Source organism: Canis aureus, chromosome X (assembly GCF_053574225.1).
Source record: "Canis aureus isolate CA01 chromosome X, VMU_Caureus_v.1.0, whole genome shotgun sequence".
Lineage (NCBI taxonomy): Eukaryota > Metazoa > Chordata > Mammalia > Carnivora > Canidae > Canis > Canis aureus.
The window spans coordinates 97,482,235-97,497,333 of record NC_135649.1 but is presented as its reverse complement, the minus strand read 5'-3'; the positions used below and the strand labels follow the sequence as shown (position 1 = coordinate 97,497,333).

At 38.3% G+C, this 15,099-nt stretch overlaps 1 protein-coding gene across 15 annotated transcripts in view; it reads right to left on the bottom strand.

The window, feature by feature from the left end:
• Positions 1–15,099, bottom strand: part of DMD (dystrophin) — a 2,162,139-nt gene that overhangs the window by 662,338 nt on the left and 1,484,702 nt on the right. For all 15 annotated transcript variants that reach the window (XM_077887780.1, XM_077887782.1, XM_077887777.1 and 12 more), the window contains one exon: positions 8,356–8,464. In XM_077887780.1, the coding sequence (XP_077743906.1) occupies positions 8,356–8,464 (109 nt within the window). The remainder of the gene's footprint in view (positions 1–8,355; positions 8,465–15,099) is intronic.

Here is a 15,099-nt window from a genome sequence, read left to right as displayed (position 1 = left end):
GCTCCCTGCATGGAGCCTGCTTCTCCCTCTGCCCATGTCTCTGCCTCTCTCTCTCTCTCTCTCTCTCTCTCTCTCTCTCTGTGCCTCTCATGAATAAATAAATTTAAAAAAATGATTTAGACGGTAACTGGAGCTTGGGTTAAGCAGTTGAAAGACTGTCTTGAGTATAACAGCAGTGGTGGAACTCCACCTACTCTTGATTTTTTAAGAAGAGAGTAGGCAGTTAACCTTAAGATTGCTTCTAAGAGAGAGAGAGAGCTTTTCCTGAAGATAGTGGAGGAGAATGAATGACCTCTCAAAGACCTTTCAGATCACAATCTTAGAATCTACAATTTCAGTGCAAACTGCTACAATTTCCTTTGGGAATCCTCTTTCTTTGAGGGAAAAGTTATATTCAATTTCAAATTGATTCAGAAAAATTTTAGAAAATATTAGGAATACATGGAGAAGTCTTACTTTTGTGGGCTGTGGGATACCTGTTCTCATGAATATGTTTAAATCGTTTTAATTTCCACCTGATAATAGCTTGAGAAGAAATTCAAGAATACCATGTATTTTGTAGTGACTTCCAGCAAAGGTCCTTTTATGAAAGGAGTTAAATAATATAAGAAGACTAAAGTAGTTTTACTGAAATGAACCCTTTATTTCCATTAAAACACAAGATATGTGTGTAAATGAAAAATCTCTTACGATCAGGATACTTTATTCAACTGCTGATGTTATTCTCCTCCTCCTCCTCCTCCAACACACACACACACACACACACACACACACACACACACACACACACGCTGAAACTTCCAGGAATGCTTCCAACAAGCATTAGAAGTGATGGATTAGAACTCCTCTTCCTTTGCCAGTTTAGACCTCAGAGCTTGGCCCCAACCAGAGATGGTAACCAAGCAATAAAACTGCCAAAAGGTTAAGGGAGGGAGAAGAAAGGGAACTTCATCGTCACAAAATAGATAATTAACATCTAAATACTCTAGTTTTTACTCTCCATCACTGTCCTGCATATTAACACCACTGCTCTATCCACCCTAACTAGGGAACTTTATTGAAGAACCTGGCTTGGGACCAGGGACTCCCACTTGCCTACATTAGAGAGACTTCCTTCAGATCAATGTGAGCAACACTAGGGCCTTCCCACCAGGGTTTCCTGCTGTCACTTCCCTTTGCAGAGCGTGACACTTTTCATTATATTTCAAGTACCCTCAACTCACCTGCATCTCACTGATGCATACAAATATGATTTAATTCATTCATTAGTTAATTTATTGCTGCCAAGAGTTGCAGGGCCTCTGTAGTTGCTCAGAGATTTGAAGTATCTTGGGGGAGGGTCAAAAATTCATTTCTTATACTGTTCTTATGATTGGTTAGGGGATTTCACATTTTTTGGTACAAAATCTTATTCCTCATGTATTTGATTTTGAGAAAGTTTTTAAGATTTAAAGGTTTTAATTTTAAAGCTGATAATGGTATATATGTGTCTAGGTGTTTTCAGTAGGGTAATCATCAGTTAATGAGGCAGAGAAAGCCTTGGATCCATTGGAACTGATGTGACTTACCCTAAAGGTACAGAGAAAGCAGAGTCAACAGTGTGGACTTGGGAATCAGGAAAGGATATGGGTAGCACTCCTCCTTGTGTGTTTTGTATTTGTTTGTTTGCTTTTTGTTTGTTTGTTTGTTTGTTTTAAGTAAACTCTACCCTCAGGGTGGGGTTTGAACTCATGACCCTGAGACCAAAAGTCACATACTTTACTTTAGCCAGCCAGGCACCCCTCCTCCTTATATTTTTCAGAATGGTGGGGACCCAAAAGGGGTATAAGAATGTGAGAGTTGACAGTTTCCTTCCTTCTTTCAGTCATGATCATTGCAGATAAATAAATAGCATTTTCACAATAAATTATTCTATCGCAATTTAAAATAAACAAATAAATAGCTGAATGCTGACATTATATTTAGGCTCCAATTAACTTCACACTTCTATCAAACTGCCTAGATATTCAAAGTATTATTGAGATAGCTTTGGAATGCTTTAATTCAACTCTAGAGAGACAAGTGAAGTTCAAATAATAAGTGTATAAATAACCTTCTATGTGAGTATTTGATATTTAAATATAGCCTTCAAAAATCTGAATGAAGATAAATGAATCACTGTTTGAGATATGGTGTTCTGATTAATAGCATCAGCTTTGGAACCACAGAGACCTAACTTGAATACCCATTCTAACACTTACTAGCTTTATAGCTTTGGACAAATTATTTAATCTTTCTGCCCCTTGATTTTCTCACCTGCAAATGGAAATCACAACACAACTCATTCAAAAGGAATAACAATGGTACTAATTCTAAGACCTGTTGTATTAATTTAGTTTCTCCTGGAGCAGACCAGCAGACCTTAAGATGGGGATCTGAATACCAGTGGTTTAACTGGCAGATGATACCAGAAAGCTGTGCTGGAAGAGTAAAGAAATGAATAATGGGAAGAAAGTCTATACAAGGCATGCTAATAAATAGGTTATCACTGTGGGCAACTGTTGCTCAACTCGCTGGAGGCCTGTGGTTTGGAACATGCTCCAGAGCTGACCTACCCAAGAAGTGGAGATATTTATCCATCACCTCCTGTTCATGAATGGCTGAATGCTGTTTCAGGGATGCTTTCTCCCCAGCCCTTCTAACCTGCTCTGCAAGTGGGTGAGCTTCTTCTGTGGAGTGCCTGGGCAGAGTCGCAGGTACTTGAATTTAGAGGCCCCAGGGCTTACAGGAAGGACTAGTCCTGTGGGGATATGAGCAAGCTATACATTTGACCCACTTGCCCCTTTTGGGTTTCTGTAAATAAAGTGTTAGTGGACCACAGTCACACCTGTTTATTTATGTATCTTCTATGGTATAGCTGCTTTTTAAAAAAGATTTTATTTATTTATTCTTGAGAGACACACACACACATAGACGCAGAGACACAGGCAGAGGGAGAAGCAGGCTCCATGTAGGGAGCCCGATGCAGGACTCGATCCCAGGACTCTGAAATCACGCCCTCAGCCAAAGGCAGACACTCAACCACTGAGCCACCCAGGCATCCCAGTATAGCTGCTTTTAATATATAATGACAAAGTTTATTGCATGACCCACAAAGCTGGAAACATTTACTACCTGGTTCTTTACAAAAAGTTGGTAGCACAATTGAGATTAGAATTTAGGCTTCTTGACCTCTAATGCAGCACTTTCGTAATTACATTTGAGACTTGCTCTCTCCAAAATTAATTACGGGAAGGGATGGTTTTACCAGTGTTTAATCAACTAGAAACCTCTATTAACGGGCACTTCTATGTGTCTATATATATACAATGGTCATTCATTTCATAGTTATTACCCTGGGACATTTGAAGAACTCCAATATCCTGATTTGGAGTCTTGTATGTTCTATATGCAATTTATTTCGAAACTGCTAAATCGGGTATTGTAGAACACAAACGTTCCCAGACCTAGCAGCTTGTGGATAAGAAAGGATTCACACTGACATTTACAACCAGATTTGCTGGCTCTTTGCCTCCATCTGCCATGCAGTCCTTCAGTCCCATGCGAAGTCCTGTCTACCTAAATGTTTCTGAGAATCTCTTGGGGAGCTCTGTATAAGCGTGGCTATTCTCCCCCTGGATTTTTGAGCTCCTCTGCTAGGCCTGGACCACCTGGGCTTAGTGAGTTGCCCATCTTCTTGAATTTTGAAGCTACAGTTTTTGGGGGTGGGCAGAGAAGCAGTGGTGGATGCCATTCAGGCCCACAGTCCCATGGTAGTAGTTCTTAAAGTCCCAACACTAGTAGCATTAGCACCACCTGGGGACTTCTGACAGATGCAAATTCTCAGGTGTCATCCCAGATCTACTGATTCAGTAATGCTGGAGTTGAAGCTTAACAATGTGTGCTTTAATGAGAAATGGGTGATTTTCATAAAGGTAAAGCTCGAGAACTGCTGGCATAGGACAATGGATGCAGACCAATGCTTTTATCTCTGCTTTCCCCCTCTTTCCCAGCATAATTTGTGTGAAATGATGGCCACAATAAAGTCTCCCATCCGTGCAGACAGCCCCTTTGCAATGACACTGAAATTTTTTTTGGAAAGAGTGGTGTATCTCTCCATTCTCTAAATCTGGGCTGGCCTTACAACTTGCTCTTCCAATAGAATGGGCCAGAAGTGACATTTGTATGAATTCCAAAGTCTAGGCCTCAAGAAATTTTGTGGCTCCCACTCTTACCCTCTTGAAACACTGTCCTGAGGATACCACATAATGAAAGCCTGGTCCAGCCTACTGGAGGAGGAAAGGCCTTGTGAAGAACCAAGGTTCTCCAGCCAACAGCGGCCCAGCAGACATTTAAACAAAGATTTTTTTATTATTATTATTTAAGAGCGAGAAAGAGCAACCACAAGTGGTAGAAGGGGCAGAAGGAAAGGGAGAAGCAGACTCCCCGCTGAGCAGGGAGCCCAACGCAGGGCTCCATCCCAGGACCCAGACAGAGATCATGACCTGAGTTGAAGGCAGATTCTTAACAGACTGAGTCACCCAGGGGCCCCCAGCTATCAGATATTTGAATGAGTCGATTTTAGACCATCTAGCTCCTGTTGAGGTGCCAGAGAACTGCATGCACACGAATGACCTCTAGCAAGACCTTCAGAATAACTATCCAGCTCATCACAGCCCAAACTGCAGACCCACAGAATCATGAGCAGGTAAATACCTCTTATACTAGGCCATTATATTTGTGGCATTTTTATGTAGAGATAGGTAACTGATACAGTCAGGTATCCAAGCAACAGTGACTATAAAAAAAGTTTTTTCCAGCATGCCTATTTATCTTGTAAATTGAAACAATTTATATGGCTCAGGCAGGACCACCTTATCATATTATATAATTTAAGTAGGCAGCCATAAGGGAGCTTAGTTTAGTATTTTTTTAAAAAGCCCTTGGGGCCTCAGTTTCCACACATATAAAAGATATTCAGCTAGATGAAAATTTCAATGAATATTCGAGGTTCAGAGTTCTATAGTTCAAAGAACTTCAAACAGAATAAATTGATTTCTTCTACTCCTTAAGTAGAAAAAACACAGAAACATATCACAATTTTATTCTTCATACATCCAAGATTGAGTTAAATAACATTAACTACTGGCTAGTTGCTTCCACATCTAGAATTTCCATTAGCTTCTTGGACAGAGAGATAGTGCAAGGCACAGCAACAAAACAAAACAACAAAACAAAACAAAACAAAACAAAACAAAACACAGGCTTTGGAGCCTGACATACTTGGATTGGAATCCTGGCTCTGTTTCTTCCCAGCTGTGTGATCTTAATCTAGCTATTTTCCTCTCTAAGTCTTGAGATACTCACCTTATAAGAATCGCACATATATGTATTTTGCAATTATTTTGAGGATGAAGACTTATATGGAAAAGTGAGTAGCACAACAGTAGGAGTGTAATAGAGAAAACTTGCTATGATGAGTGAAAAAATATATTGTATTACAACACAGTCCCTGAGATAATAATATATATGAAGCATATTGCAAATTAGATTCTCCTTTTAAAATATATATATATATATATATATATATATATATATATATATATATATAATATGTATTCCCCATTAACTTTCTGAAAGTCAGGAATATAAACAATTCTTAATTCTGATGTCTAAACCACTACATTAAAGAAAGAAGAATGTTTTATTTGAATCAAAGTGGTTCTGGATCTACCAGCCTCCCTATGGATTCTTTCCATTCAACATTTGTGGCAGTTCACAGTTTTTGCTTTATGCTCAGCTTTGTGTCAATTGGCTATAGGGGATGAAAAGCCCCTGCTTTCGAGAAAATTCTCTCCCTCAGTTCTTCTCCAGCTCTGATCCCAACTCCATCAGCTGTCATCAGTGGCTTAGAGCCTGAGGACATTCCCAGACTCCCCCTACAAGCAGCAACAGCAAAGGGTGGAGGGAGGAGGGAAGGTAGGATTCTCAGGTGGGAGAGAAGCAGGTAGGGCAGGAGTTGGAAAAGATGCTCTCTCCCACTGCTTCGGCCACGTGTCCCCTTGCCCTTTGCTCTGGTATCACTGGTCTTTTCGATATTCCTCCATCTTGCTTCACTTCCAGGGTTTTGCTCTGGCTCTTTTCTCTGTGCCTACTAGAATAGTTTCCCTCAGATAAATGCATGGCTCCAGTCCTCATTTTTGTCAGCTTTCTGATGTTCTCAAATGTTCTCTTAGGAGAAAAGCTTTCCTGACCAAACGACAGACAATTGTGTCTTCATTTCCACTCCCTTTCTCTCTTACCCTGGTCTCTTGTTCCCTTTAACTGCATTTTTCAGACTTCACTGTGTGCACTGAATCACCTGGGGATCCTATTAAAATGCAGATTCTGATTCACTGGGTCTGGGGTAGGGCCCTAGACTCTGCATTTCTCACAAGTGCCTACTTGACACCAATCTGTGTCTGGAGCACTTGACAGTATTGGGATGATATCTATTTTCTTCTTTACCAGCTCATTATTTTTCGCTTCCAATCAGAGTACATGTATCAGGAATGGAGAGACTACCTTATTTGATTTAATATCCTTAGCACCTAGTATGATGCCCAATACATAAAAATTACTCAATAAATACTTATTGAGTGAACAAATTACCTATGTTGTTGGAAATCCAACCTGGAATTTGGAATGCATTTTCCATTACAAATGTTACTGTTACATTTAGGTACTTTATAGGTTAAATAGATTTCTGTGCCCTCACTTTACAAGCTTCCTACCATGTGTAAAGTGGCTTAAGTAGCAAGCATAAAGCCATAATTATGTTCAGGGTTCAACAAATTTATAAACAAATCATTGGAGCCCAATCTTTTTGCAGAGTTACAGAGAGAGGCTGAACATACTAGAGAAAGCTAGAGAGCAAATACCAATAAATGATTATATAGAAGGCAACTATTGCATATGTGCTGAGGGAACCAAAAGTTATAGGTCATAAAAAGAAATAAACCTGATATAATTACTTGAATATAAACCCTGGTATAGCAATTTTAGTGTCCCACATTGACAAAAACAAAACAAAACATAACAAAACAAGAATGCTTGCACATCTTTTTCAAGTTTCCAATGTCATTAAATGTAAATCTGACGAGTGCTCAGAAACCCCAGGGGGCACATGTCCCTAGATTCTGTGACCTCTTTTAACCCAAATGCTATTGAATTAATACGTGCTACCCTGGTTGTGGTATTTCCAGTGTGGCATATTTCTACTTGATGGAAAATAAAAATCTACTTGAAGAACCAGTCACAATGCTTTAATACTTCAATCATTTGATCTGAAAAATAGACAAGGCAAAAAACAAATGACCCCTCCTGCCTCCCGTGATGTTTTTAGTTCTGCCTAATAATAGAACCAGTACAGCAAAGTTTTCTGGCTGCTTTCCCCCTGAGATCCAAAACCAGCATTAATGTGGCCATGAGATTTTATGCATACTTTCCATTAACAAATGAGTAAAAAGTGAAAGAAAATAAACTGTAAACATTCAGGAAAAACAAAAGTCAAACCTAGGGCTAAGTGAAGAAACATTTCTTTACAAATCTGCTCATGGTAGTCATGGTCTAGTTTTCTTTTTCCTGAACCAAACATGGAAGAGCTCTTAAAATTGTTTTGTAGAGGGACTGAAGGGGGTGCCAGGAGGACTGTGTGCATTTCTGTGGTTTCAGTGATTTTTATCGGTGTATTTGAAGACTACTTTCCAAATGATAGATGATTCATTGAGACAGAATGCTCATGTATCTGGTACTCAGGTATCCTCCCGGCTGCCTCTCCAGGGACAACACACCCATCCCTGCTGCAGGGAGTATGGGTTGTTGCTGGCATTCCTTACTAGAAAGTACCTTCGGCCCCAGAAAAGACTCTTTCAAGGTCCTCCTTTCACCCCATTAGGCAGCCAAAAGCCTGGCTGGTTCAGGACTACAAACCCTCCCTCTCCTTGCAATTCCGGAGAGTCTGTGGAGGCAGCCCAGCTCTCGGGCTCCCATAGAAGGTGCTGAGGCCTCTATTACAGCCAAATGACCCTTCAGCTTCTTCCACTGTCTACTTCCCTGTACTTTTCTTTGTCATAGTTGTATCACCAGAGAACGCCCCCTAATATGCTTTCGTCATCCTACACTCTGAATCAGAGTCCATTTCCAAGGAGCCTACTCTAAGGCATTTTGCATAGTAAATAAAACTAAAGTCTATTTTCAAAATACCAGCAGATTTTTCCTTATACCCAGGGATCACCTCAGTGTTGTGCTTTTGAACAAATAACTACAGCCAAAGAGTATGTGATTCAGTATACTTACGGGCTCTGACAGTGGTCAGTCCAGGAGCTGGGCCAGGCTGCTTTGCCCGCAGCTCTTGAAGCAACTGAGTTACCACCTTCCAATCAGAGCTGAGATCTTCCAGCTTTCTCTTTAATAGAAAAGCATACATGTTATTTATTTGATTAACATCTTGAAGATAACTTAATTCATGTTGTTATTAATTCATTTCGTTAATACATTATTGTATTTCTATTGTATTTTACTTCTAAATTAATTTTTCTGGGTAGAGTTCTTTTCAGAGATATAATTATTTTAGCCAACCACCCTACAAATATTTATTGATTGTTTGTTGCATTCAGACTCTTGCTCCAGGCATAATTTCATTTAAAAGAAGTAGAGTGCAAACCTTAATGAATGGAAAACAACACAAACAAAAAACATTGTCATCTCTGCAATTTTCTTGACCCTTTTAAACAGTATCTAGTGTGGCTGCACAGTATAATTATCCAGAGAACGTTAAAAAATATTGTAATGTCCTGGTTCACCCCAGATCAATTATATTAGAACATCTTGAAAGGAAAAGCTGGGATACACATGGGGATATGACGTTTAGAGCTCACTTCAAGGAAGGACTCCTGTCTCAAATGGTGGAAAAGATGGCAGTGGTCCTCCAGAGAGGCAGTGGTCCTCTCTGAAGAGAGCTGCCTTGTGCAAGAGCATGCCCTTCCCAGAGCAGCCTTCATTCAATGACTGATTCAGGTTGGGGTATAAAAAGGCTCAGCCAACTTTGCTCAAAATAGGACCATTCTGAAGTGTCATTTCTCCTGCAGTGCTCCCAGTGGAGTCACCAAGCCTACATGTGGCCAGCAGTGTGCTGGTATATGTTAAACAACTGTCTCTGGGGGAAAAAATCCTAATTTTCGTGTTTGTTAATTTCCATGGTGTCAATACTCCCACTGTAGCCAATTTCAAGTTACCAAGATGTCAAACGGCTCACAAAATGCCTGAAAATGTCACAATAGACCCTCTTGCAGGGATACAAGCTGACTCTGGTACATGAGTGGTTAGCCATATGGTCACTTCTCGCCAGTAGAATGTCAACAGAAGTAATATATGTCGGTTCTGGGCAGAGGCTTTTAAAGAATGTGTGAGGCATCTCTTCCCTTTCTGCTGGCTGGAAGCAAAGGACTCTAATGTCCTAGGGAAAGAAACTTCTCAATGGATTGGGGGGACAATTAATCCTAATGCCCTGAAACAGCAGTTCTCATACTTGGGGATCATCAGAATCACCAGGATGGCCTTGTGAAACCACTGATAGCTGGGTCCCAGCCCCAGAGTTCTAGATTCAGTAGATCTTGGATGGGACCCAACAACTTGCATTTCTAAGTTTTCTAGTTGATGCCGATGCTGATTGCCCAGAACCAAAGCTTAAGGTGATCATTATACCCAATGAGTTATCTAAGCATCGACAATGGACTAGATATGCACCATCCTTGAAAGAAATAAGAAAATTAGTTCTTAAGTCATTTTCTGTAGCACTTAATTCTCTTAAGAAATCCCATTTAAGAAAAGCTGCCAAGGGAATAAATCCTAAAACAAATACTAAATATTCATCATTTTCTAATTTATATCATCTATGCTCTTGATGTCCCTTTTGTCTATTCTATCTGACATGATAGAAAATCAGGGCTTTTAATTTTTTTTAAATTGTGAAACATTTACTATCACATCAATGAATCTTTGTTTTTTGAAACATAAGCCTTGAATCCAAAAGGAAACAAACAATGCCTCTGATCAGTGGTGAATACTACCATTAAAAGTCATGACATGTGGAAGATATTTTTTCCATTCTGACCTCAGAGCTAAATGCTCAGAATTAAATATTATAAAAAGCTAATGAATTAATACATATTTGGTCTCCTAATTCCACTCCAAATTTGCAGTGACTTCACAAGGACAGAATATTAAGAGTAACCATGCTGATAACAAAAGATAGCAACAGGTAATAGGAAGGAGATAATAAACATAAAAACAGATATTGAGAAAATGTAGTGGTCTTGGTCATTTCTAACCAAGGGCAAACAGGGCAACATATGGTGAAGTCTCATCATACATCATTTAACTTCTGGAAAGTCACCTATATGTGCTGAGAGAAAGAGATTGAGAGATTACAGACGGGTTTCAATACTGCTGAGATCTACCCACTCTTTAACTCAATGAGCATATGGCTCCAGAGTGGCCAAGGAGAGACGGGAGCTTTTGGTTTCTACAGGTTCAACTTTCTTCTCATAGTGTAAACATTCACTGCATTGAGTTTGCTTCTAATATTTAAAGATATGTGTGTATTTTACAACCTGGCTTCTAAAAACAAATTAACTCCTTCGTCTCTCAATTGAATAAACAGTGATCTGTATTAAACTTCATATTCCATGGGTATCAGCGTATAACAAAAAAGAACAGTAGTTGATATTTATAATTATGTCCCTGAAAAATACAGACAAGCTTAAATTCCACCGTGTTTTAAAATTAGAAGTCCTGGATTTCAGTCTTAACCCATTGCTACAGTTATGTGATCACTGGCAAATCAGATAGGTCACTCAGATTTATCATCCTTGAAACGTGGATATAACACTACCACCTAACTCATAGCTTTGTTGGAGAAACTAAATGAAATATTTTATGAGAAGAGAACTCTGTGAACTGCAAAGTACCATAAAATTGTTGGTTAGTTATTATGCACTACTTAATGAAGCAAAACAGGAGATGGTCAATAAAAATTTTCATTAAAATATTAAGATAAAAATATTTCAATGCATAAAGAACATGGTTTTGGTTAATCTAAAAATAACATGTTTATGTATTCAGTTCCCTTTTATTAATATACATTCTGAACAGTCTATCCATTTACGTGAATGTTATCTTGCCCACTATTATTTCCAGGTAAGTAAATGTGTTACTATAATTTCAAATGCAGAAATTTAAAAAAATGAAGTAGTGCCCTGAATGTACCCCAAACACTTGAGGGCACTGTTCAGTGACAAAAATGCAATAGGCTCAGAATTGTATATTCCCTAAACTTTCATAACAATTAGCAGTAGATTTTGATTCGGCTGGCCACAAAAACACTCTCGCAACTTCTTCAAGTCTTCATATACTTCAGAGGTAAATTCGATTATCGATATATTATGGAAGTTTTGTTTGTTTGTTTGGTTTGGCTTTGCTTTCTGGTACTCTGGCAAGTGCCCAAATTTCTACTCTCCCATCTTTGCTATTAGGCCGTCAGCTTCTTTCAGGTAGCCAAACATGTTTGGCTGTGGCAACTAATGCAGCATTCCTCACATAATGAACTTGAAGCAGGGCTCAATAAAAATCTATAGAAGGTAACAATTTATGCATTACCAATTTCTTTAATGAAATTTAAGGGAATGAACTCTATGTCTAAGTTTCAACATCTTCAAATATAAAATGAGTGGGACAATAATGATCAAGTCCCATTCTTTGTTAGATTTCCAGAATTTGAAAATTTTGAATATGCTTAAGTAAATTGCAGACCCCAGGCTTGCCCCACAAGAGCCTCTCAAAATCGACAATGGTAGGAGATTCCTATTTTACCCAGAGGGAGAAACTTGGAGAGCATTTTTTTAAAAAAATGGTACACTGAGTTTCATTTGAGAGGACTTTTGCAGCTGAGTATTATGTTCCATGCTTGGGATTACTCATTAAGCGTTAGGACAATTATCTCAAACAACGTGAAATTTATTCCTTATCAAGAGCAGGAATTAAGAAAAAGAAAAAAAAAGATTTCTAATCATAGCTTTCCTTTTTATACTAAAAAGGGAATATAGTTTTAAACTCCATGTGAGTTTGGGATTTTCAAAATGTAAAAATCTTATGTTTTTTCTCCTGTGTCAATAATCGGCAAGAAATAATATTGGCTACATAAATAAATGAATCCACCCATAGCTCTATGCATACAGACATGCATGTGAATGTTGTAACTAAAACATCTAGGTCTCTAGGTCTGTCTTTATAAATGCAATCAACACAACCGAGGGCCAGGGGTGAAATCCAAATCCCTAAATGCTTTCCCAATTCCAGCCTGAGCTACTGAGTAAACCTCAGCAGAGATTCTCCCTCCAAGGATTTCCTCAGAAAAGAGTCGACTCATATTATTAGAGCCCTCATAATGTCTTTTCTGTCCTGTTTGTTTTATTGTGAACAAAAAAAGCTGCATGGTAATCTGTAGTGACCTCAAGAGATGGGCATCTGGGATGCTTATAGAAGCCATCTGACAGAATTGGTTAATAATAATTTTTAAAAAGGTTAAGAAAGTTGGTAAACCATGAGCAATTATTCCTGGGGTATAACCTCACACTTACCAGTGGTGAAGGCCATTGTAAACAAGTCTTCTAAAGACAGTTTTAAAAAGCAAAATAATAAGTTATTCTGCTGGGATGATAAATAATACAGATCTAAGAAAAATGAAAAGATTCTCTCTCCTAATATCTAGTGAAGGGGCAGTCAACTTGGGGATGAAAATTTCAGGATGGGGGCACCTGGGTTGCTCAGTGGTTGAGCATCTGTCTTCGGCTCAGGTCATGATCCCAGGGTCCTGGGATCGAGTCCCACATCAGGCTCCCCCCAGGGAGCCTGCTTCTCCCTCTGCCTGTGTCTCTGCCTCTCCCTCTGTGTTTTTCATGAATAAATAAATAAAGTCTTTTAAAAAAAATCCAGTGATAACACCGAGGAAGTAAAAGATGGCCCTTTTGATAATTGGCAACTAGCTAGGCGTGAGGGCCCTGATTGAACATAATGGACAGTCACAGAAAATAAACCACACAGACAACGCCACCCCAGGGCCATGTTCCAACAATACAGAGTTGAGGCCATTCTGTTACCACAAAAAGGACTGGTATAAAGCATGGCTACTTTTTCAACAGTGACAGCTCTTCCCCGCTTCAATGCCCTCATCTTGTAGATAAAAATTATTATTAAAGATACCCAATCAACACATTGATTCTGTTGACAGCATCTAATCCAAATGCCTTCCATTTCCCTAATCCCTCTCTAGAATCACCTAGCCAGCCTAACCCTGTAAGCTGCTCTTTCTAACCCCTTCTTACTGAGATGCCCCACAGTTTCCCTGGAGAGAGCTTTCCCTTGCTGCAGTAAGCTAAAAATCCTAACTTTTTTTTTATTATAAATATGTTTCTAGCAGTCTTTGGACAGACAGCTGTAATGGCATCATACAGGGATTCAAACAGCGGCATCCATTTTGCAAATAACTTGGAAGATAGTGAGCTCTAGAATTCTGGGATATACATATGAAGAGTGTGAGTGAACTTGTTTCATAAGATATAAATACAGCAAAAGCAATATTTCTAAAAAGTGTGTTATTCTGTAAAATGAGATTTAAAATATGGAAATGCTGCTCCATTAAGAAATTAAATATAATTAGACATTTGCAATCTCATCCTCATTCCTAAATGTTCATAAGTTGCTCGAAAATCTATTAGAAATCTTATTTTCCCAATGGGAAAGTGGGGCTCTCCTTATTTTCAAGCGTATGTGATTAGCATTTATTCAGCCTTTACAGTCAAAGACTTTTCCTCAGTTGTAAAACTAACATGTTTTTTAAAAATGAAATTCTGCTTCTCATGTATTAAATTATAAAATCTCTCTAATATTGTTACTTTCTGTCTGTAATTCTTCTCCCAACTTTTTCTGTGACCACTGACATGGAAATTGTGTTCACCAAATGAGTGAGTCAAAATGGACCTATTCATTTTGAGGGGATAGACTTGACTGTTATCTCTCTATTGATTTCTGATGTTATAAAAAAATTGTACCAGGTGAGACCATATGCCTGACAGAGCATGTATAAAAGCCAAATATTGTTATCAGTGTAATATTTCATTAGGTAACATTTTGACCAACAAGACACCACTCAACCTGCTATATGATCTAAAAATCTTCAGACGCACATCTGTTGAGTAATGTATTAAAAATTATCAGGCAAACAAATAAACCCTAAGGAAGTTCTTTGAAATGTTATGATGTTGATATTAGCAATAGAACAAACTTGTTGGGAAAAACAAGCTTAATCTAGTTAATTAACAACAAAACAGCTGGGAAAATGAAACATCCCTGGTTGTGATTGACTTTAATTGAAAATGACTAATGACGCTGTCATTCTGCAGCTTCTATTTGAGGAAATGATGCCTGGAAGATTATAATTGCCCTCTTGACCATTTGTCTATGGCAATTATTTTGTGTTAAAGGTTGGGGTGGAACACTTTGACCAAATACAGAAGGCCTCAAGCACCTTATGTTTTCTGTTACATTTAAAAGAATTCGAGAACATTAATAAAATATATCATTAAACTCATGGTACTCAGATTTTGTTTTTATAATCTAAAAGGGTAGCAAAGCAAATCAGTTTGTTTCATCTTATCCCTTCAGCAAGTAACCAAGACACTTAAAATTCCATTAATGCTCTTACTTTGGATATACGGAAGGTGATATAAGTATTCCAAAATACATACATATACTGAATATATTTTAACTGAAAGAGTGGTGTTCTAGGTTGAGTTAAATGATGAATGTCAATAGAAGAAAATGTCTTCTAACTGCTTTAGTTCAAAAGAGAGTTAAAAAAAACACTTTAAAAACCAAATAACTTTTTTTTTCAGTAGTTGTCAATATTGATGTCAGTGATGGCAGTTGTTATTGCGGCTTTTAAACTGCAAAATTACTCTGTGGAAAATGGAGCATATTAAAACA